Source organism: Pelophylax lessonae, assembly GCF_965119305.1.
Source record: "Pelophylax lessonae genome assembly, chromosome: 3".
Taxonomy (NCBI): Eukaryota; Metazoa; Chordata; class Amphibia; order Anura; family Ranidae; genus Pelophylax; species Pelophylax lessonae.
In genome coordinates, this window is record NC_138770.1 from 183,106,479 (window position 1) to 183,130,993 (window position 24,515).

At 41.2% G+C, this 24,515-nt stretch overlaps 1 protein-coding gene across 2 annotated transcripts in view; it reads right to left on the bottom strand.

Moving 5' to 3' along the window:
• Window positions 1-24,515, bottom strand: part of DAW1 (dynein assembly factor with WD repeats 1) — a 121,166-nt gene that overhangs the window by 51,751 nt on the left and 44,900 nt on the right. For both annotated transcript variants that reach the window (XM_082249604.1, XM_082249603.1), the window contains exons 4-9: window positions 20,630-20,688; window positions 19,891-20,013; window positions 16,978-17,077; window positions 6,906-7,013; window positions 4,415-4,521; window positions 1,994-2,096 (exon numbers count right to left, since the gene is read on the bottom strand). In XM_082249604.1, coding sequence (XP_082105730.1) covers window positions 1,994-2,096; window positions 4,415-4,521; window positions 6,906-7,013; window positions 16,978-17,077; window positions 19,891-20,013; window positions 20,630-20,688 — 600 coding nt within the window. The remainder of the gene's footprint in view (window positions 1-1,993; window positions 2,097-4,414; window positions 4,522-6,905; window positions 7,014-16,977; window positions 17,078-19,890; window positions 20,014-20,629; window positions 20,689-24,515) is intronic.

Consider the following 24,515-nt stretch of genomic DNA (forward strand, 5'->3'; position numbering starts at 1 on the left):
GGAGTGGGAGTCCATTGTTTTCTATCATTTTATCATCATGTTTGATATGTGCCAGTACTGGTGTCTTTACACTACCTGGGATCACTTCCCTATGTGATGTGTAACTGCCATCACATAGATCATACCCCAAAATGTATCCCAGACTATGTATTAGCCGAATTCTTGCATTAGCCAAAAATTAACATTTTATGTTAAGCACCATAAATTATAACAATAGCATGGTAATATTATTTGTGCTACATTGTGCTTTAGGCCCCTTTCACACGCGTGTGACTTGTCCTGCGACTTGGGACTGCAAAGTCGCATGACAAGTCGTACTCCATAATTTCCAATGAGTACCATTTATATCTGTGCAACTTCAAGTTGCAATGACTTAAAAGTAGTCTCTGAACTACTTTGGTCCGACTTTGATGCGTTTTGAGGTCCATAGACATAGGCATTGCTTCAAGTCCATTCAAAGTCGCTTCAAAAAAATTGCGGCAAAATCACAACTTAAGTGTGAAAGGGGTCTAAAAAAAAAAAGGAACTGCAGTCTGCTCACATAATTTGTAATAAAAACACCTTTGCCATTCTAAAGCTTCCCTCCAACCACTGCATATTATTTTATATATACTGTGATTCTATACTTGCCAAATATGCTGCAGAAATTTCCCTCCACTAAGTCTGGCTGCAGCCATTTTAACTGTGGGCAGCTAAAGCTGCGGACTATTCACTTCCTGGATTTAAACAGACATAGGCACACAGAAACACACACACATATACACACATATACACACACACATTTATACAGACAGACACACTCACACCACTGCTTGCCAGCACATTTCTCCTTCCTTGATAACTACTCATGGATCTCTGCAGTCTCCTGTTATCTTCGCCGTCATCCAGCCCCCTCCAGCTCTGCAGCTGACTCATCTCTCCCTCCAAACTCTCATGAGAGTAAGGGCTCTTTCACACGGAGCGGACCGCATTGAGATCCGCTCAGGCACTTTTTTTTTTTCACGGAGCGGATGACACTTGTGTCATCCGCTCCGTATGTCCGCATATCATCCCATCCGTTTGCAGATGATATACGGACATAATGTATGTCTATGGGCATTGCGGATGTCAGCAGATGACACCGCTGACATCCGATTTTGCATCCGTTCCGTTTTTTAAACGGAACAAAAATAGGGTTCTGTTCCGTTCCAAAAAACGGAACAGAACTGAAAGGACGAAAATCGGATGTCAGCGGATGGTCATCCGCTGACATCCGCAATGCCATTGACATATATTATGTCCGTATATCATCCGCAAAAAAATAGGATGATATACGGACATGCGTTCGGAACGCCCGTGTGAAAGGGCCCAAAAAGAGAGCTGTGAATGATGTCATTAGCCTAGGCTAATGACCAGACGAGAAAGAGCAAGTGGGCTGTATAAGGTATTTACAGGCCAAGAAAAAAAATGTTTTACTATACGAAGTTAAAACAACAAGGACAGAAAACCTAATAGATGAAAAGATGAAAAAATAACTGACGGGTCGCTTTAAATAATATGCTGTAATACAAAATCCTAACTGTTCCATTTAAACACAATGCCCTTTTCAAGGCATGGATTATGTTTTGATTGTCCATGATTTCTGAGTCAGTTAATCTCTTATTTTCAAGATATTGCATTTTTTTTATTTATAATGTCATTTACTAGAAAAAAAAAGTTTGAGTTATACAAAGCTGACACAAAGAGATGAACTGAACAATAATCTAGAGACTCTAGGATCAAACCCAATGTCTTCTACCAAAACTGGGACTGCAATGAAAATATTACAAGTTGCAAATCAATGCCAACAGTATTTCTGTTGAGGATTAAGCAAGTCTTGCAGAGAACATCTGCAATGACCATCCATCGCTAGTTTTGTATTTTTATTACATATTAATACTGTAATCCCAAAGCAGGGTGGAGTGGTAAGAGGCAGAAAGGCAGAAAGCACAATATTACTGTTTTATATCCATACCCTGCAGGTCTTATCCATGGAGGCAGTGGCGATGAGGGAGCAGTCCCAATTGAACTGTGCACTGCTGATCTCTCCTCGATGACCTATTAGGGTGTGAACTTTCCTGTGTAGGAAGAATATTACATTAGGGTATGCTGTTCCAGATTATCAATTCATATTGCAAAGTGTAATTAAACCCCACTTTTCTTGTATTGCTGCCTGTGTCCCTATTAGGGAGATCCACCCACCCTAATTGTTTTGGTGACTGTTATCAACAGATCTGAAAGTGAAAAATCCTAAAATTTCAGTTTTTACCAGAACAGGAATAGGAGGGGAAATCTTACAATTGCAGCTAATACTAATCCAATAACTAACAACGAGGGCAGTTGTTTCATTTTGGAGAGATTTCCACTCACTTCCTGTGGTGTCCACAGGACAGGTAATGAAGAGCAAATACCCCAAAGAAACACAGCTTTAAAAAAAAAAACCTGATAAAAGTGCCCTGATGAAGTCCACCAATAGTGTGGCTAAAACACATTGGCAAGTTAGCCAGGACTACCTCTTACTGGAGTACAAGGATGGGTTACCTACATTTAACCAAAATTCTATAGAGGCAATTTTGGAACAGTGTATCTAAAAACTGGAGGCATGGAAGTATAGGATCCTGGATAAAAGTGAGTATACAGTAGCCAGGGGGGGGCTCTCTCAATGTTGTTTATTTCTGAACCACGCAAAAGTAGGCAGAAACAACCAAAACCCATAGGTATAAAGGAACAGTGTCATGAATTATGGCAGGAAGATGTTGCTGTTTAAGTATCCAAGACATACCTTTATATAAAAAGCTTGAGCTGACTTAGACTACCAGTCACCACTTATAAATAAAATATTTGTGGGTGGACTGACCCTTTAAGTGTTATGTTGCAAAATTCTCTTTTTTGCACCTTCTCCAGCTTGCATCTCAACCCCTGCTCCTTTTTTTGTCATCCATACACAAATGAGTGCAGGCTTACGAGAGCCTTCCTTAGGTTTGTGAACAATTAGGAGGGGGAGGCAAAAAGAAATATACAGACAAATAGTTCTTTGGAGTTTCTCAGATAAACTGCATAGACTTAAAACCTTACCTAAAGCTCCCATGGTTCTATTTTGCTCTCAAACTACATTATCCTTTAAATAGTCAAACTTCATTCTCGCCCCAGCAGATCACCAAGATTATGCATTTGGCCCATGTTTCCTCTATCAGTACTCGAATGCAGGAGTCCTCATATAAATTCCTTTCCCAATGGTATAGAACACCCACACGGTTGGCACAGATGTTTCCTAACGCTGATTGCAGGTGTTGAAGGAAATGTGGCCGGGAGGGCACGTTCCTACACATCTGGTGGGAGTGTCCCCTCCTTAGCCCCTTCTGGGATGCAGTTTGCCCCTGGATTCAGAAATTGGCCATCACCCCTCCTGACAGCACCCCACTCCAATACCTCTTTCACAATGTTCACTCCTCTATCAAGAGGTATAAACGCAGTGTCACCCCATTCTTGTTGAATGCTGCCAAATGTCTGATTCCACGGCATTGGAAGCAGACCACTTGTCCCACTTTGGCTGAATGGAAAAGAGAGGTGAATGGTGTTATGGAGGTGGAACGGAGGGTGATGACTCTTAGGGGCCAGCAGTCCTTATTCATGGATATTTGGATGGGCTGGATGTTCTACTCGGAAGAGCTTCCAGACAACTAAAGTGGTTATACGGGGACGGGGCACTAGGCTTCTGGGGTTTGAGTGGCACCCCTTTTTTTTCCCCTGGACTCCCCCAGTTGTTGCCTCTTCCATGACCGTGTTTCTCCCAGGTTAAGTACTCTCCTTTTCTGTACTTTCCCCCCTATAGCTCCCTTGGGGGCGACCTTTCCTCTTTCTCGATTTCTTGGTCTGTCCTTTCTACTCTACATTTACGTATACTAATTACGTGGCAGCACCGCACTGTAATTCCTTATGCTGGTTGTCAAGGAGCTACCGGACCGCCCTAGGGGTTCCTCCCTGGGGGCTAGGCCCGGACAGCTGGGCAAGAGTTAAATGAGGTTTTCCTCTGTTTGGCTGATAGGCACACTCTACATGTTGAGAAAACCTGCCTTCTTTGTACGTGATTACTGATTGTTACATGATCTGCCATCGTTGTTTACTGTTACACTTGTATTTTCGTTTTATTTGTTGTATTACTCTGTATTCTGTCTTTTGACAAATAAAGATTATTAAAAAAAAAAAAATAGTCAAGCTTCAGACAACAAAAACGAATAATTAAATAAAATACAGCTAAGAAAAATTAAAAGACATAACCGGCTGTTCATCCTGGATAGAAATAGTAAGGTGCTTCTGCTTTGCTATCTTTAAAGTGTTGACTCAAAGTGTTAATGCATACAGCATAATTACAATGGCAGGCATGTAAAGAGGGTACCTGCCGGAAGGAATGTCCCACACAGACACTGTGTGATCAAAAGAACCTGTGATCAGCCGGTCTCCGGTTGTGTTAAACGACAATGAAATTATTTCTGCAGAATGTCCCTGGAGAAGAAAAACAAGATCACAAATTAAATGAGTGCCAGAGTATATCATTCTAAAGCAATGCAGACAGTTCTCCCACACCACGGCCATACATATCTTACATTGTCGGTCTTAATAATAACAAAGTGCAAGGAGCGAAGCGCTATGTGTAAAATGCAGTACCCATAGAAAACAATTAGCATTCATCTTATACTGTCTGACTTTGGCAGTGAATTCTGACCGATCGTTATGTGTTACTACATTTGGACTAAGAATTCTGTTCTTTGCACTGTTTATTGAATAACAATGTGTGTTTCTTAACGCTAACAAGTCCCAGGATTCCCTTCAAAGATATTTTTGAAGGGTCGTGGTACATAGCGTCTTTGAATATAACTGAATATGATGGAATATAACATCTTTACACAAAACTGAGCAAAACAATTAAGTGCAAGATTTATTTTTATATTACCAATTATGTATTTTCTTTATAATACAACATTGCTCATATTGCAAGGGGCGGCCACTTCAATAAATTTTGCTAGTTTTTATCTTTTTAGCATCCACCGTTTGGGGAATCATGATGTGCTTGCTCTATACTTATGTGCTTCCAGGTTATTATGAGGCTGCATCATGAGGCTCGAGCAGTCTAGTCGTTCCTAAATGTGTGCTAGGAAAAGATATTCCAAAATAGGGCAATTTCAGTGGCAGACAAGCTGTAACAATGGATCAAGTACTGCACGGTCAGGGGCAAGCCAGGCATCAACACCAGTCTGGGCAGATATGGAACCAGATGAGCAAAACAGAGCAAAGTTGGGTAGCAAACCAGAGGTCAGTCAACTAGCTTTTTAAATAAAATCCGAAGGCAAAGATTGAGATTGTGGCAAGGATCGAATCAAGCGAGGCAAAAAAAAAACAGAAGTAGCAGGAGGTACAACTGTACAAATTTAAAGCCCCTGCCAAACTGATATGGAAAGAAGATACCCCTGTATAGGTCATTTAAGCAAAGAAAGTTTTGCGTTTACTTTTGAAATAACCTAATTTTAGTTGACAACTTTCTCCCAAGGCTCTTGTTAGGTAAAGGACATTTTGTTGTGGACAAGCTGTCTGAAAAAAACAACAATTTAGCCAAGCCGCATCTGTGATAATGTAACAAGGCCATGTAAATATCAGCAAGTAGGACTGTGCGACGAGAGCTTCATGTGAAAGAACAAAGATACTGGGTAGAATTGTTCTGCTAGAGGCCTCAATTGATGACAAACAGGGCGACCTGGCAGAGATGTGTTTTAAACATTCTTCCCTGCAGTCTGATTGAGGTGAGTGGGTGTTCAGCTATAAACCATCATCTAAACAGTTCAGGGGAAAACAGAAGCACAGAACTTATTTTATGTTTCTATAATGGTTGGTAAACAATAAAAAGTCATCTTGTCTCTGGGATAACAAAGAAAATTGAATTGTATTATGCAACGTGTTTTAGTTTACATCACATTGTTATATTTAATATCACTATTACATTTGGTCGTAAACTTTTCGAGGAGCAAAATACTTTGTTTGGAAAATTCTCAACATTTTAAAATTCAAATCCTAATTTATTAAATCCTTGTCCACAATTTTACAACATGCACCTCTTCTAAACATGTGTCCAAGTCACACCCAGTGATGGGAAAATGGCCCCTTGTACACACCATGAAGTTGCATCTATGCGATTTGATGACGTCAATGCATCAGTAACATAATTGGATTTATTTATCATTTGCAGGATTGTAATGACCATGTTCCCCTCAGGCAGCCAAGCCACTTAGAACTTTATCCTTTCCCTGGGAGGATGCTTGTAACCAATGCTTCATTGATTTAAGACTGCACATCCCTTGTGCCCAATAAGAACAATGTCTTTGACAGGAGGATCTTTCTTACACAGCTCTGGAACAAAAATGTACCAGCAGCAGAATACCCTGATCTGGTGCCTGTAGCAACCCCAAAGTTCAGATACAACATTTATTCAGATTGTGACAGGTCTGTTCATTGTTTAACCAAGGGACCAACATATCTATACTGCTCTACACAATGCCAGTAAGTGACAACATTATACACTGCTCATAAGACTTCTTTTGTTATGTTGAGAGCGTCATAACCTTGTTCAGGGGTGGAGCAGCTTGACATTGCCAGAACGATTCAGCTTTAAAAGTTCAACAATTATACTGTATTTTAAGGGGCATCCACCTGATGGGCTACAAAAGTGCACTAACTGTGCTTTTGGTTTGTACAGTTGACCAAACTAAAAGGTTTGGGTGGTAAAGTGGAGTTTGTAGACCACTTGAAGCATGGTGGAATAATAATTTAGTTCTCTGCAATCTTGGTTCTTACCAAGTTATGAATAGTTAGGAAGTATGTTAATAGCTGCAACTTACACTCAAGGTGAGAGCCTCTTCTCCCGTTTTTATGTCCCATAGCTTTGCCGTAGTATCCATACTCCCAGTTGCCACCAGGGTGCTCTGAGGGTTGAATGCTAAACAAACCTGGAAAAAAGTTGGTGCATCATGTATTATCTTGAATAATGCATTATTACCTGTCCAGTCAAGAACCAACTTTCAATACAAGAAGAAGATTGCACAGTAAAACTTTAATTAGGATTAAGAACAATAAATATGGTAACATAACATTATTCTGTTAAAAGATAAATCTTCCATAACTGCTACATCAGGTGGTAGAGATGGGAACTCGTGGGCAGAGATTCCACTAGACCAGGTATATGCAAACTGTGGCCCTCCAGCTGTTGCAGAACTACAAGTCCCATGAGGCATAGCAAGACTGACAGCCACAAGCATGACACCCAGAAGCAGAGGCATGATGGGACCTGTAGTTTTGCAACAGCTGGAGGCCTCACTTTGCATATCCCTGCACTAGACCAAGAGTGTCCAGCCTTTTGACTTTCCTGGGCCACATTGGAAGAAGAGGAATTGTCTTGGGCTGCACATAAAATGCACTAACAATAAGGATAGCTAATGAGCAGTTCCTCCTGTGGCTCTCAGCGGGTACATTTAGCTGCCGGGCCTGTTCACTATTGGCACTTTTGCACTGCAAGTACCGACTCGGCTCTACTCGGCCCTTCTTGGCCCGGTTTGCTTTTCCACTGCTGGTACCGCATGGTACGGTGTTGGAACGGTTCGGTAAGGTACGGTATGGTTTGCTTTTCCACTAAAGTAGTACTAAAGTTAAGTGGGTGGGATAACAACGGGGTGGGTGGGATTCTCTGACCAATCAGTGGCTAGTAGTGACTGCATGCAAAGGATTGTGGGATATGGTACCGGGTATGGTACCTCTTGAAACCACAATCGAGGTGGTACTGTTTTTGAGAGCCGTACCGTTCGGTTCCATGCAGTGGAAAAGCACCGCCGTACCGTACCGAACCGTTCCTACACCGTACCATGCAGTACCAGCAGTGGAAAAGCACAAAAGCGAGCCGAACCGTTCGGTTCCATGCAGTGGAAAAGCTCCATATAATGACAGGTTGCCTGTGGCTGCACCTATTCGCGGTTCTCTGCAGAGCCAGCGGTTGCCTGCATCCAGCAGTGATTACTGCAGGTAATCACTGGCTGTGTAGAGAGCTGCGAATAACTGCAGCTGCCAGTGAACTGTCATTATAGTGAATGGGGTTGGCAGTTGCACGTACCCGCTGAGAGCCGCAGGAGGAACTGCCGCTACAATTCGCATGAGCCCTAATCGCCGGTGTGAATGTAGCCTATGCATGTGCTGTATGGGGAGGTGGTGGTGGTGGGGCACAATGAACTTTCACCCCAGCACCCCCTAGATTGGGCCATGCAGCATTTACTTACCTTTTGCCACTGCATTCCCTGTTGCTGGTGGTATTTCAAACATGCAAGTGCCAGAATCCCTCCAGGTTTGCATTTGCCTGGCTTGTCAATGTAGGCTGGTATGTTTGCGTGGTATCCCCGGTGTTCCTACATATGTGCATGGGCCAAACTTGTCTGTGTCATTCGCCATGGCTGCTGTGCCTCCTTGGTGTCCCTTTAGATGGGCCCAGGCCGCATACTAAACTCACTGGGGGGTCACGGGTTGGACAATCCTGCACTAGACTATCCACCATAAAGAGCCAGATGCTTTTTGACCCTGCCAGCACCTGCCTAAACTGAAACACCATTTACACAGAAAGCCCACACAAACCTAGCATACCCGTGAACACGTTCTATCATACAGTCAGGTCTAGCAAACTGGCAAGCATTGAATTTGTGTTACCAGTGTCTCCTGTCTAAGAGACAAAGCATTGTTTGTTTGACAGCTAATGTGTTTTCTGCCTAGCCTTGTAAAATCTGTTCTCCAGACTGCTCATGCCACATGCTGAAAGATTGCTGTTGTAAGCATCTCAGAGTGATTATCGCCACTCGCCCATATGACAGCTCTTTATTCCTTTCTTTTTCATTATGCAAATTCACAACGTGAAACGTGTATGCAGCAGTTATCCAGCAACATGCAAATCGTTCTCAGATTCTATCACACATCTATAATCTGGAATTTTTCTTTACTAATTTTTTGTTAAACTTTTTCTTATATTGGAGGATGACCATGGTAAGAGGCCAGTGGCACCAATATCTTACTAAAGAACAATCCTGCCACATACATTTCCAATTATTATAAAATAATAAAGAACAACTCTAAGAAATATTCTTTTTCATTTATGGCTGTAGTGTGTCAAGGTTCAGTCTTTATAACTCTGTTATCCTGTTAAGGAGGATCTTCAGGAGGATCTTCACTGAACTCCCCCCCCCCCCCTCATTTTTTTTTGCTACCCACACAGAGGATCCAGCGTTGTCCCAGTGAGATCCTCCCGGCTCCTATCACCACTTGGTCCAGTGCCGTCATGTTTTTATGACATCATCAGCTGGCTTTTCTGGGTTCAGCCCCGCACCTCCCAATGACATGAAGCTGGGTACGCCCCTCTGCACTCTGCACTTTTGTGAATAAAGGGCTATACCTCGCTTAGGGCTATTTGCCTAAGCGAATGACATGCATAGGAGCACCGGGCAGCACCTTTAAATAAAAAACACATATTGCTAATCACTTAGGAGGAAGGGAGGAGGGGTGGCGAGGAGGGAAGTACTTACAGAGGGTAAAGAGCTGCTTTGAGGAAACACATTCACACAGGTGAACAATAAGCTGCATTTAGATCCGTAATGTAAATATATCTGAACGCAGCATTTTTGTGTACTATGGGCCCATTTACAGTGCCTTGCGAAAGTATTCGGCCCCCTTGAACTGTGCAACCTTTTGCCACATTTAAGGCTTCAAACATAAAGATATAAAACCGTAATTTTTTTGTGAAGAATCAACAACAAGTGGGACACAATCATGAAGTGGAACGAAATTTATTGGATACTTCAAACTTTGTTAACAAATAAAAAACTGAGAAATTGGGCGCGCAAAATTATTCAGCCCCTTTACTTTCAGTGCAGCAAACTCTCTCCAGAAGCTCAGTGAGGATCTCTGAATGATCCAATGTTGACCTAAATGACTAATGATGATAAATAGAATCTACCTGTGTGTAGTCAAGTCGCCGTATAAATGCACCTGCACTGTGATAGTCTCAGAGGTCCATGTAAAGCGCAGAGACCATCATGAAGAACAAGGAACACACCAGGCAGGTCTGAGATACTTTTGTTGAGAAGTTTAAAGCCGGATTTGGATACAAAAGGATTTCCCAAGCTTTAAACATCCCAAGGAGCACTGTGCAAGTGATAATATTGAAATGGAAGGAGTATCAGACCACTGCAAATCTACGAAGACCTGGCCGTCCCTCTAAACTTTCAGCTCATACAAGGAGAAGACTGATCAGAGATGCAGCCAAGAGGCCCATGATCACTCTGGATGAACTGCAGAGATCTACAGCGGAGGTGGGAGACTCTGTCCATAGGAAAACAATCAGTCATATACTGCACAAATCTGGCCTTTATGGAAGAGTGGCAAGAAGAAAGCCATTTCTTAAAGATATCCATAAAAAGTGTAGTTTAAAGTTTGCCACAAGCCATCTGGGAGACACACCAAACATGTGGAAGAAGGTGCTCTGATCAGATGAAACCAAAATCGAACTTTTTGGCAACAATGCAAAACATTATGCTTGGCGTTAAAGCAACACAGCTCATCACCCTGAACACACCATCCCCACTGTCAAACATGGTGGTGGCAGCATCATGGTCTGGGCCTGCTTTTCTTCAGCAGGGACAGGGAAGATGGTTAAAATTGATGGGAAGATGGATGGAGCCAAATACAGGACCATTCTGGAAGAAAACCTGATGGAGTCTGCAAAAGACCTGAGACTGGGACGGAGATTTGTCTTCCAACAAGACAATGATCCAAAACATAAAGCAAAATCTACAATGGAATGGTTCACAAGTAAACACATCCAGGTGTTAGAATGGCCAAGTCAAAGTCCAGACCTGAATCCAATCGAGAATCTGTGGAAAGAACTGAAAACTGCTGTTCACAAATGCTCTCCATCCAACCTCACTGAGCTTGAGCTGTTTTGCAAGGAGGAATGGGCAAAAATTTCAGTCTCTCGATGTGCAAAACTGATAGAGACATACCCCAAGCAACTTACAGCTGTAATCGCAGCAAAAGGTGGCGCTACAAAGTATTAACTTTAAGGGGGCTGAATAATTTTGCACGCCCGATTTTTCAGTTTTTTATTTGTTAAAAAAGTTTGAAATATCCAATAAATTTCGTTCCACTTCATGATTGTGTCCCACTTGTTGTTGATTCTTCACAAAAAATTACAGTTTTATATCTTTATGTTTGAACCCTGAAATGTGGCAAAAGGTCAAAAAGTTCAAGGGGGCCGAATACTTTCGCAAGGCACTGTATACATCACTATTTTGATCCATAGTGTTTAGTTGCATAAAAGAAAACAGAAAAAATTTGCAGCCATGGTTAGATTTTGACCATATGTTACACTGTACGTATGTATACATTTGTGTAAATGTTTACATGAGTATAGCATACAAAGACAAGTAAACATCAATAGTGCATAAGCACTTAGATGCAGTATTGTATGTTCCCGTTAGAGCTGCACGATTAATCGTAAAAAAAATTGTGATCTTGATTCACCCCCCCTCCCCAAACGATCTCAATCCAGCATGACAACGATTCGCAGTGCAGTGATAATGGGTTTAATAAGATGCACAGTAAAAATTGGCAGCTCACATTTGAGTAGATAAAAGGCACGTGTGTATGTACTAAATCACACGGCAGGGATCAAGGGTGTCATGACCAGGCCATATTTTGTGATACGCTAATACCCAAATAAAATTGATGTCATTTTTTCCCCACAATTAGAGCTTTCTTTTGGAGGTATTTGATCACTTATGCGGTTTTTATTTTTTGCGCTTTAAACAAAAAAAGCCAGACAATTTTGAAAAAGAAAACACAATATTTTTTTACGTTCTGCTATAAAACACACCTAATAAAAAATGTAAAAAAATCGAATTTCTTCATCAGTTTAGGCCAATATGTATTCTGCTTTTGGTGAGAAAAATCCTAATAAGCGTATATTGATTGGTTTGCGCAAACGTTATAGCATCTAAAAACTATGGGATATTTTTATGGAATTTTTTTATTTATTTATTTTTTTACTAGTAATGGTGCTGATCAGTGACTTATAGCGGGACTGCAACATTGCGGCGGACAAATCAGACATTAAGTGACACTTTTTGGGGACCAGTGACATCAATACAGTGATCAGTGCTAAATCAGTTTATCTGACATAATACCTGAATGTTTTTTTTAATCTAATGGTCGTTTTTTTATTTCACATTACAATTTTTTTCATTACATTTCATTTAAATTAAGTAAAGAGTATTATGGTTTATTTTATTGCCATCTTGCTTGATAAATCTTTAAATCTTTAGATCTTTAAAATAAAAAAGTTCTTTAGAATTGTGAATCGTAGGGCCCCTACTGAAGAAGTCAAACGCCCACAGCACATGACGACACGCGTATAGGGGGCGGGGATTACAGACGGACGGGACTCAGCAGTAACACAGGAAGCCTCCTGTGTGTCTCTTCCTCCGCTCACTATAGTACTTACTGAAGCCGGCACAGCTAATGTGCTTACCATGTGAGTGTATCTTTTATATATTTTAATAAAACGATTTATGCAGAGAGCATTAGATCTCCCTCTCTCTTTGCTTCTAACTACACACTGCCAACTGGGACAATGGATCGGGGAGCCTCAGTCATCCATTAACCCTTACAGCATCTCAGGACTCAAACTTGGTGGCATGACCCTGCATATATCCTTAGGATATCAAGCGCTTATGACCCAGTGGTGACACATGGGTCACAGCCTAAGGTGAGAGGCCATCTTACTTTGGTTGTGGGTTCACGAGTATCTACACTATCGTTTGGAGCACTTGAGCACTGTGTGGTCAAAGAAGAGACCGTGTGATCTTGTTTTACTACAGTGATTTATTATCCACTTTGATCACTGGATGAGCACTTGAGCACTTTAGTGCATTTTGGAATATTGGGACTATTCACTTTGCACAGTATTATGTCAAATCTATGTTAATGTATATATATATATATATATATATATATATATATATATATACTGTATATAACCTACTTGCTAATTTGCCAGCACTTATACACTGTGATTATCTGTTTATTCTTAGCACCTGTTTGCACACCTTTGTTGCATATTTGCACAACACTTTTTATTTTATTGATACAGTATAGAATTAATTTAGTTTTATTTGGTATCTAATTGCTGTTATTGGTAATTTTCTGTTGTTATTGTGTCTTGTTTCCATTCATTATTGTTATTTTGTGTTGTCTTTGATTAATGTAACTATCTTAATAATTAATAAAGTGTTTTGAACCTGAACCTACAGTACACAGGTGAATAATACTTCCTACCATATCGCTCTCATTGTGCGGTACAGGAGCCGTTCTAATAGGAGCGACACAAGTCGCTCCGACTTAGAAAAAGGGTCCTGTACTACTTCGGGGCGACCTGGAGGCGACTTGCATAGACATTCATTTTATGAAGTCCGTGGAAGTCGTGTCAAAGTCGCACTGCACGCAACTTCACAGGTCGCCCCCTAAGTCGGAGCGACGTAGTGTGAACCGAGCAAGCTCACAAAACAGGTGTCTTCTACATCTGTGAAGACCAATGCTTTCCTGAGGGCAAATATAAACTTTATACACACTTACAAAATAAAAACATTTAATAAAATTCCAGCACTGATCAAAACCAAAAATTTCAGTACAAATTATCATCAGGTAAGTACCTGGAAAGATGCCTGATTGGCAGCATTGTGCAATAAACGGGTATCTGACTTTGGGAAACATAAGGGGGCGGTTGGGGGGAGAGTTATCATCTAGAAGGGTTTTGGCTTTTGTACTGCATTTTATTACTATATATGTCCAATAGTTAAACTTTTTGGTAGCTTGAGAAGGTGCTACATCCTTTGTGGTGTTGTTGTCTATGCGCTTTTGGAGGCACCTCCCCTAATAACTGGGTAATAGCACCATTTTGATATGCCACTCCCAGGATCTGACAACTTTTGGTGTTTTTTTTTTTTTTTTTTCAAATTGCATTTTTTATTTGACCTCGGGTCCTGCTTTAAATGCTTTCAATGCAACTAAGTTTTTTTGAGTATTTAAAGGACTCACTAATTCCAAATGCCAATGATAACAGGGTACAACTTTTAGCTATGTACTATGGACACTTGCAACTGTAATAGAATGTTAATAATAAGAGAAACTTTTAGCCCCCTTTCACACTTGAGCATAGTGTATGTAGGCGATATTTATGGGAGGGGGGGTTGTGTGATTTTGCACGCATTTTTAGGAGTGAAGTGCTGTTTTTATATACAGTACTTTTATTATAGGAGCGTCTGAAAAACGTGTGTAGCATGTTTTTGTGCATTTGTTTGCACTCCCATTTAAATCAACAGACCTAAAACAGTGCACACAGGCAATACTGAGGTTTTTTTTTGTGAGATTGTGCATGCATTTGTAAGAGTAAAGTGGCCTTTTTGGCCTTATAGACTTTTTTATGGGAGCACATAATGCATTTTTGCGCATTTGTTTTCACGCTCCCATTTAAGTCAATGGGGCCAAAAATGCCCCATTCTGCTGCAAAATTAGCTCATATACTGTACGTTTTGGAACTTCATGCATTGATCTACAGGCACCTTGACACTTGAAAGTGAACTAGAATAATATGAAAGCATGGAATTTAGCTTTTTTTTACGGTTTTAGAGCTCTGAGTTCAGGTGTGAATGGGGGGACTTGGAGTCCAAAGATAAAAAAATAAAAGTGTGTTTCTAATATATTTCCTGTCCCAGACTGCATAGGTTTATCTCACTGGAACTGTAAAACACATTTCAGTTGTAAGTAAGCTGGTATCTCTTTAAGAAGTTACACATAAAGCAAATGTGATATTACTAACAACACATGTACAAGATGTCTGTGTATCTAGGAATTAATCCAAAGTATATTACAATCAATAGAGTGAAATTTATGAGATGAGAGGAAAGCAATATGGCTTAATTATATGTAGCTACAAAAGGCCCTTGGGATTCCACCATACAGAATGTAATAAAGAACAATTCAGTTGTGGCATTATGGGATATTGAAGGATCTTTAGCATGAATCAAGCCCTTTAGCTAAACAATCATGCCATTATATTAATAACTCTCACTGTAGAATATTATTTATACTGAAATGGTTTGTTTTTCAGCACCAGCAACTTATTGCGCTAAGCACAGGGCTTTTATACCTAAAAACAAGAGAAAATGAAAGTGTTTAAAGAAATCATCCTGATGTGTAACTTATTTTTTTTCCTTAATACAGGTATTCATTTAGCACTGACAATGAAACACTTTACATAGTGGACATTCTCATCAGTCCCTGCCCCCAATCTAAGGTTTATCTTACATGCATCTTATCTTACTAAGGTTTTATCTCACAATCTAAGGTTTATCTTACATGCAAACATGCAGTCATACTAGGGCCAATTTTGAAAGGAGCCAATTATTCTATGAGCATATATTTGGAGTGTGGGTGGAAGCCCACACAAGCAAAGGAGGAATATGCAAACACCGTGCAGATAGTGTTCTGACCCGTATTCGAACTGATATTAAAACCAGTGCTGCAAGTCAGAAGTACTAACTACTAAGCCACTGTGCTGCCCAACCTATCTCTTATTGCTTAGCTTGACCCTAACCCTTAACCCACATTTGAACCCTAACACTTATCCTAACCCTTAAAAATAACCATCAAGACTTATCCTGAATCCAAACCCTTATCCCTAATCTTAAAGTGAACCTGTTTCACTTCAATGCCCCCTCTTCATGAGCACATACTCAACTTTCCTTTGTTGCCTGGCTGCTCTGGTCAGTTGGCATGTGCAAGAAAGGCAAAAGCCCTGCTCAAGATTGATCTCTATTTAGAAAATAAACAGGGCTGCCTGCCCCATGTCCCTCCATGTGACAATGTGGGGTCAATCAGCAAGCACCGGTGCTGTTACATTGTAGGAAGGTAAGTCAAGTCATATTCTCCCCCATACCTAAAGGTACACAGGTATTTCCTGGGGGGGGGGGGGCTGGAGTGGCGGGGCAGTACAGGAAAAGTAAGTATTTACTGCTGGGGGACTTGCAGGGGAAATCCTCAGGTTTGCATTACCCTATTCCCTACAATGAACCCTTACACTAAATTAATCCTAACACTAAATCTATACCCTAAAATTAATTCAAAACACTTAACCAAAATCCTAACACTTAACCCTTGAAACGTAACTCTTAAAACTTGATTCGACACCTAATTGCAACATTTACCCTAACCCTTAAAATAAACTCCTAATCCTTAGCCTGACCCACCAAACGTTTAGGCTGCATTCACATGTCAGCGTTTGGATCGCGGGCAGAACCGCCGCGGTTCCGCCCACGATCCGGAGATTATTGCAAATCGCGGGACGCCTAGCGTTGCCCGTTGATTTGCAATAGCCCCCCAAACGCCGAGCGATGTTGCCGCGATTTCCGCCTGCCGAATCGCGGCAACATCGCACAAACAAAATCGCGGGACGCAATACGCTCCAAAGAAGTACAAGAGCTTCTTTGGAGCGTATTGCGTCCCGCGATTTTGTTTGCGCGATGTTGCCGCGATTCGGCAGGCGGAAATCGCGGCAACATCGCTCGGCGTTTGGGGGGCTATTGCAAATGAACGGGCAACGCTAGGCGTCCCGCGATTTGCAATAATCTCCGGATCGCGGGCGGAACTGCAGCGGTTCTGCCCGCGATCCAAACGCTGACATGTGAATGCAGCCTTAGACTGGTAACACATGAGCAGTTACAGATTTGATCTGTTAACCTTAAACAATTGCTTGATAAAACACTGAAATTATTGATTTGCTGGAATTAAATCAGATTTTTCCATCAGCAATAGTTTCAGGGGATTACTTACTATTTCTGCAGTGTGCCCCTTGAAGGTGTGGTAACATTTGCCTGTCTCAGAACTCCATAGCTTGCAGGTTTTATCAAATGATCCTGTGGCTATTTTGTCTCTGTTGGAAGGGAAAGATTTTTTTTCATATTTAGTGTAACAAACCTTTGTTAAATTATAAATATAAAGTATATATGTAGTTAAACACATCTCTTTCAAAATATGTCCATACAATATACAATTCTATATTTGTTAAAGAAATTCTGTCACCTTGCCCCCATTATGCACACATTGCCTACAATCCCCTGGCGCTCCTTCCTCCATCAAAAATAATGCTGAAAGCCCAACTCCAGAAAAAGTAAAAACCCTCTCTTTTAGAGGGCTGTCCCCTGCACTACTAGTGTTAGGGGCTGAAAAAAAAAAATGAAAAACAAACAGTTTCACCTAACAGATCCACAGTAGTAGAGTAGAAAGCACTCCCCTATGCTTCAGTGGTAGACTGTCCTCATGTACAATGTAGGGCTATGAGCATCAGGCATCAGCATAATGACATCAGGAGCATTCAACCTATTTCTCACAGTCCATTAGATTTAAATGAGCATTTAACCCCATTACAATGAAGGATTTTTACTTTCCTCAGAGTCTGGCTTGAAATCAGCAGTGTTGGTGACTTGGTGTTGCAGTGATTTCACTAACTTGGTTATACGACAGGCTTGGGATTGGTGATTGGCTTCTAGGCCCAAGCCGGTCAAATGATCCCACATACAGTGGGTACGGAAAGTATTCAGACCCCCTTAAATTTTTCACTCTTTGTTATATTGCAGCCATTTGCCAAAATCATTTAAGTTCATTCTTCTTCCTCATGAATGTACACATAGCACCCCATACTGACAGAAAAACACAGAATTGTTGACATTGTTGCAGATTTATTAAAAAAGAAAAACTGAAATATCACATGGTCCTAAGTATTCAGACCCTTTGCTGTGACACTCATATATTTAACTCAGGTGATTTCCATTACTTCTGATCATCCTTGAGATGGTTCTACACCTTCATTTGAGTCCAGCTGTGTTTGATTATACTGATTGGACTTGATTAGGAAAGCCACACACCTGTCTATATAAGACCTTCCAGATCACAATGCATGTCAGAGCAAATGAGAATCATGAGGTCAAAGGAACTGCCTGAAGAGCTCAGAGACAGAATAGTGGCAAGGCACAGATCTGGCCAAGGTTACAAAAAGATTTCTGCTGCACTTAAGGTTCCTAAGAGCACAGTGGCCTCCATAATCCTCAAATGGAAGACGTTTGGGACGACCAGAACCCTTCCTAGAGCTGGCCGTCCGGCCAAACTGAGCTATCGGGGGAGAAGAGCCTTGGTGAGAGAGGTAAAGAAGAACCCAAAGATCACTGTGGCTGAGCTCCAGAGATGCAGTCAGGAGATGGGAGAAAGTTGTAGAAAGTCAACCATCACTGCAGCCCTCCACCAGTCGGGGCTTTATGGCAGAGTGGCCCGACTAAAGCCTCTCCTCAGTGTAAGACACATGAAAGCCCGCATGGAGTTTGCTAAAAAAACACCTGAAGGACTCCAAGATGGTGAGAAATAAGATTCTCTGGTCTGATGAGACCAAAATAGAACTTTTTGGCCTTAATTCTAAGCGGTATGTGTGGAGAAAACCAGGCACTGCTCATCACCTGTCCAATACAGTCCCCACAGTGAAGCATGGTGGTGGCAGCATCATGCTGTGGGGGTGTTTTTCAGCTGCAGGGACAGGATGACTGGTTGCAATCGAGGGAAAGATGAATGCGGCCAAGTACAGGGATATCCTGGACAAAAACCTTCTCCAGAGTGCTCTGGACCTCAGACTGGGCCGAAGGTTTACCTTCCAACAAGACAATGACCCTAAGCACACAGCTAAAATAACGAAGGAGTGGCTTCACAACAACTCCGTGACTGTTCTTGAATGGCCCAGCCAGAGCCCTGACTTAAACCCAATTGAGCATCTCTGGAGAGACCTAAAAATGGCTGTCCACCAACGTTTACCATCCAACCTGACAGAACTGGAGAGGATCTGCAAGGAGGAATGGCAGAGGATCCCCAAATCCAGGTGTGAAAGACTTGTTGCATCTTTCCCAAAAAGACTCCTGGCTGTATTAGATCAAAAGGGGGCTTCTACTAAATACTGAGCAAAGGGTCTGAATACTTAGGACCATGTGATATTTCAGTTTTTCTTTTTTAATAAATCTGCAACAATGTCAACAATTCTGTGTTTTTCTGTCAGTATGGGGTGCTATGTGTACATTCATGAGGAAGAAGAATGAACTTAAATGATTTTAGCAAATGGCTGCAATATAACAAAGAGTGAAAAATTTAAGGGGGTCTGAATACTTTCCGTACCCACTGTACCTGGAAATACTGGGTTGTGTCGCTGGCTGTGACAGGAGGAAGGAGAGGCCTGAACGTAGGAAATATCTACCTAAAATTCTTTGGCACTACTGCAGTCCAAGGAAAATGATGGCACTGCTCCTCTGTGCTCCATGGGTCCCTACTTGTATAGTGCACATAAACATCCTCCTTAGTATATAACATTGACAATTTTATACAACTCAGAAAATGGTGTAGTTTGAAGCAAACTTCTAGGTTCACTTAACCTACTGCAAGTATCAAGACCAGACAAGGTTTTCCTGCTCGCTACAAATATCAAAGTATACAAACTGCAGCCCACTGTTGAATTATTTTCTTAATTCAATCAGCTTTTTTGTTGCTAACACCTGCCAAACATTATTCCTTCTTCTCTGTTAGAGGAGGAGGCCAAGGCAGGGAAAAATGGCAGTGTCTTTGCAAAGGAACCCCAATTTTATATATTTATCTGATAATTCAATAATATTTGTTATTTCACCCCCTCTTAAAGGATTATTTTCTGCCATTACCTACCCATAAGGATTATTAAATTGGATTGCATAGACCACATTTCTATGGCCTTCCAAGGTATGCAGCTCTTCTCCTGATGCTGTGTCCCAAACTTTACACGTTCGATCATAACTGCCAGTAATGAAACTATACAGGAAAAAAAAAAATTGTTGATTTTAGGAACAGTCAATGCAAAAGAAGATATATCAGATCATACTTAGCAAAGTCATAGTTGGATTTCATGGCTACATAGAAGTTCAGTTCTAAATACGTTGGACTGTTTTATTAAAGTATAACTAAAGGCAAAAAAAAGACCTACAATTCTACTTCTAGGTTTTCATAAAATGTAGTTTACCTACTATAAAGTTAACATTCTCGGTGTTCCTGTGTTTCCCCAGACGGTAATGTGTTGCATATCCCCATCACAACCTATAACACTTAAAATTGTGCTGTTCAAAATCCTGAGAAAATTCTAAAGCGTTTCAGGTGTCACCACTTACCATGCCACTTTAATCCATGCCCAGCCCCAGCCCCCCTGGACCTCTACTGTGTTTGGAGCAATTTCTATAGTGTTCCAGCGTTCACCACTAACCACACCACATGAATCTTTGTCCGGTCCCAGCCCCCTTAATCTCCAGTCCCTGTGGTTGGTCAGATCATCCCTTCTCAATAAATCATCCTATATGGTCTATAGGCAGCCAATCTGCCATATCAATCAGGCTACATAAAAAAATAGTACTAGACCAAAGTGAGCGCCTCTTACCTGGAACCGGATTTATTAAATGCCACATTGGTAAGAGGTAATATGTGAGCTCGGAGGACCTAAAACAAGAAAAAAGAGCTTGTTAAGACAATGCTGATATAGACACAAACTCCTCACAAACTGGAGAAAAGACATTGATAAATACCACCAGCAGGATTCCTTTGTTAATCACACGTTCCAAACATTTCTACATACTAGAGCAAAAATCTGAAATGTGACAAATGATAGAGAATTCTTAGGCCCTAAAGTGTTTAAACATGTTTGTTCATTTTGCCTCTCCTTGCAAATAACTCCCCACACTATATATTGAAGATTCATATTTTTTTTTTTTTGGCGCAGCCTATTTAGATGTGGAAAAAAATACATTTTTCTTCTCACATTACATTATTGGCAGTAGAAAATTTCCCTCCTCTCCTCTAAAGCTCCCTTTGCATTGCTTGTTAGTGGCTTTTTATTTCCACTCTACATAGGTAGTCATGTTCTCTAATATAAATTACCTATTTACCTGGTGTCATTGGCAAGTCCTTTTTTAACCACTTCCATACAGAGCAGTTAGACACCCTTCCTGCCCAGACCAATTTTCAGCTTTCAGCACTCTCACACTTTGAATGACAATTGCTCAGTCATGCTACACTGTAACCAAACAAATTTTTTATCATTTTTTTCACACAAATAGAGCTTTCTTTTGGTGGTATTTGATCACAACTGGGGTTTTTTTTTTTCGTGATATATGCAAAAAAAAGAGCAAAAATTTTGAAAAAAACACTTTTTTTTAGTTTCAATTATAAAATTTTGCAAAAAATTAATTTTTCTTCATACATTTGGGCCAAAATGTATACTGCTACATGTCTCTGGTAAAATTAACCCAAATTAGTGTATATTATTTAGTCTGTGTGAAAGTTATTGAGTCTAGAAGCTATGGTACCAATTACTGAAAATTGATCACACCAGAAGTACTGACTGCCTATCTCCTTTCTTGAGGCCCTGAAATGTCAGGACAGTACAAATACCGCCCAAATGACCCCTTTTTGTAAAGTAGACAGTCCAAGGTATTTAGTAAGAGGCATGGTGGGTATTTTGAAGTTGTAATTTTTTCCCACAATTCTTGGAAAAATGAAGAAAAAAAATTTTTCTTCTTTTTTTTCCCACAAAGTTGTCAATTTATAAGCTATTTCTAACACATAGCATGTACACAGCAAAAATTACACCCAAAAATACATTCTGCTACTCCTTCCGAGTATGGCGATACCACATGTGTGAGACTTTTACACAGCCTGGCCACAAAAAGATACTCCACGTCCAAGAAGCACCTTCAGGCGTTCTAGGAGCATAAATACACATAAAACTTTCTTACTACCTATCACACTTTTAAAGGCCCTAGAGCACCAATACAATGGAAAAGTCCACAAAATGACCCCATTTTGGAAAGAAAACACTCCAACGTATATTCTATGAGGCATTATGGGTCCTTTGAACATGTCATTTTTTTCCACAGGTTTTTGGAAAATGTGGGAAAAAAATGAAAACTTTTTTTTTTTACACAAAGTTGTCAATTTATAGGATATTCCTAACACATAGCATGTACACAGCAAAAATGACACCCCAAAATTCATTCTGCCACTCCTTCTGAGTATGGCAATACCACATGTGTGAGACTTTTTCACAGCCTAGCCATATAGAGGGGCCTAACATCCAAGGAGCATCATCATGCATCCTAGCCACTTGCCTAGGCCTATTTTTGACATTTGGTATTTACAAGCTAAAATCAGTTGTTTTGCTAGAAAACTGCTTAGAACCCCCAAACATTATATATTTTTTTTTAGCAGTGACCCTAGAGATTAAAATGGAGATTATTGCAATATTTTTTATCACACCGTATTTGCGCAGCGGTCTTCCAAACGCAATTTTTTTGGAAAAAATTCACTTTTTTTAATTAAAAAATAAGAAACCAGTAAAGTTAGCCCAATTTTTTTCCATAATGTGAAAGATAATGTTACGCCGAGTAAATAGATACCCAACATGTCATGTTTCAAAATCGCGCACGCTCACGGAATGGCGACAAACTTTGGTACTTAAAAATCCCCATAGGCGACAATTTAAAAATTTCTACAGGTTGCCATCCTTGAGTTACAGAGGAGGTCTAGGGCTCAAATTATTTCCCTTGCTCTAACGATCACGGTGATACCTCACATGTGTGGTTTGAACACCGTTTACATATGTGGGCGGGGTTTCCGTATGCGTCGCTTCTGTGCGCGAGCTAACGGGGACAGGGTGCTTTAATTTTTTTTTTTTTTTTTTTACTATTTATTTTATTTATTATTTTTTATTTTTACACCGTTTAACAAAAAAAAAAAAAAAAAGGATCATTTTTATTTCTATTACAAGAAATGTAAACATTACTTGTAATAGAAAAAGGCATGACAGGACCTCTTTTTTGTGAGATCTGGGGTCAAAAAGTCCTCAGATCTCACAAGTACACTAAAAGATATAAAAAAAAAAAAAAAAAAAAAAAAAATTAATATATAAAATGAAAAAAAAAAAAAAGGACCTTTAAACCGGTTGCTAGGCAACAACATTTTCCGTAGCACCGGTCCTCCAAGACCATAGAGTCAAGTGAGGGCAAGCTTGCCCTCACTCGACATCCTGTCTGTGAGGATCCGGGACCGGATCGTTTTCCCCGCTGCCGGCGGGTCCGGTAAGCGGGGAAAAGGACCGGACGCGGCGGGAGGGGGGGGGGCACCTCTTCCGCCATCCCAGAAGGGTGATCCCACGGCGAATCCGCCGCTGGGACCACCCTTATCGGAAAGCCAACCGTCCACCGTTTAAAAAAATACCAGGGTTATGGCAGCTATCTGCTGCCATAACACCGGTATTTAGGTTTAAACGGAGGACGTATATAAACCTTTTTGGACTTAGACATGGTGGCTGTATGAAGGGCGACAGGTACTCGGGTACTTTGTTGGGCAGGTGACAGGTACTCTGGTACTGATGAGCAGGTGGCAGGTACTCGGGTACTCCGATAGGCAGGTGACAGGTACTCGGGTACTCTGATGGGCAGGTGACAGGCAGGTGATAGGTACTGATGAGTAGTACTGATACTGATAGGTGATACTGATACGCGATAGGTACTGATGAGTACTGATGAGTAGTGATGGGTACTAATGAGCAGGCGGCAAGTACTCGGGTACTTCAGGCGTCAGGTACTCTGATGAGCAGGTGGAAGGTACTCGGGTACTCTGATGGGTAGGTGACAGGTACTCAGGTACTCTGATGACGGGTACTCCGTTGACAGGTACTCAAAGTACCCGAGTATCCGTCATCAGAGTACCCGAGTACCTGTCATCAGAGTACCCGAGTACCCGTCATCAGAGTACCCGAGTACCTGTCATCAGAGTACCTGCGTACCTGTCATCAGAGTACCCGAGTACCTGTCATCAGAGTACCCGAGTACCCGTCATCAGAGTACCCGAGTACCTGTCATCAGAGTACCCGAGTACCCGTCATCAGAGTACATGAGTACCCGTCATCAGAGTACCCGAGTACCTGTCATCAGAGTACCCGAGTACCCGTCATCAGAGTACCCGAGTACCTGTCATCAGAGTACCCGAGTACCTGTCATCAGAGTACCTGAGTACCTGTCATCAGAGTACCCAAGTACCTGTCATCAGAGTACCCGGGTACCTGTCATCAGAGTTCCCGGGTACCTGTCATCAGAGTTCCCGAGTACCTGTCATCAGAGTACCCGATGGGCTGGTGACAGGTACTCGGGTACTTTGATGGGCTGGTGACAGGTGCTCTTTATTGGGGGGGGGGCAATCAGTGTGTTTGGGGTGCACTGTGATTGGTAACTAGCTGTTACCACACTCTCACTCTGATCCTGTGTGAG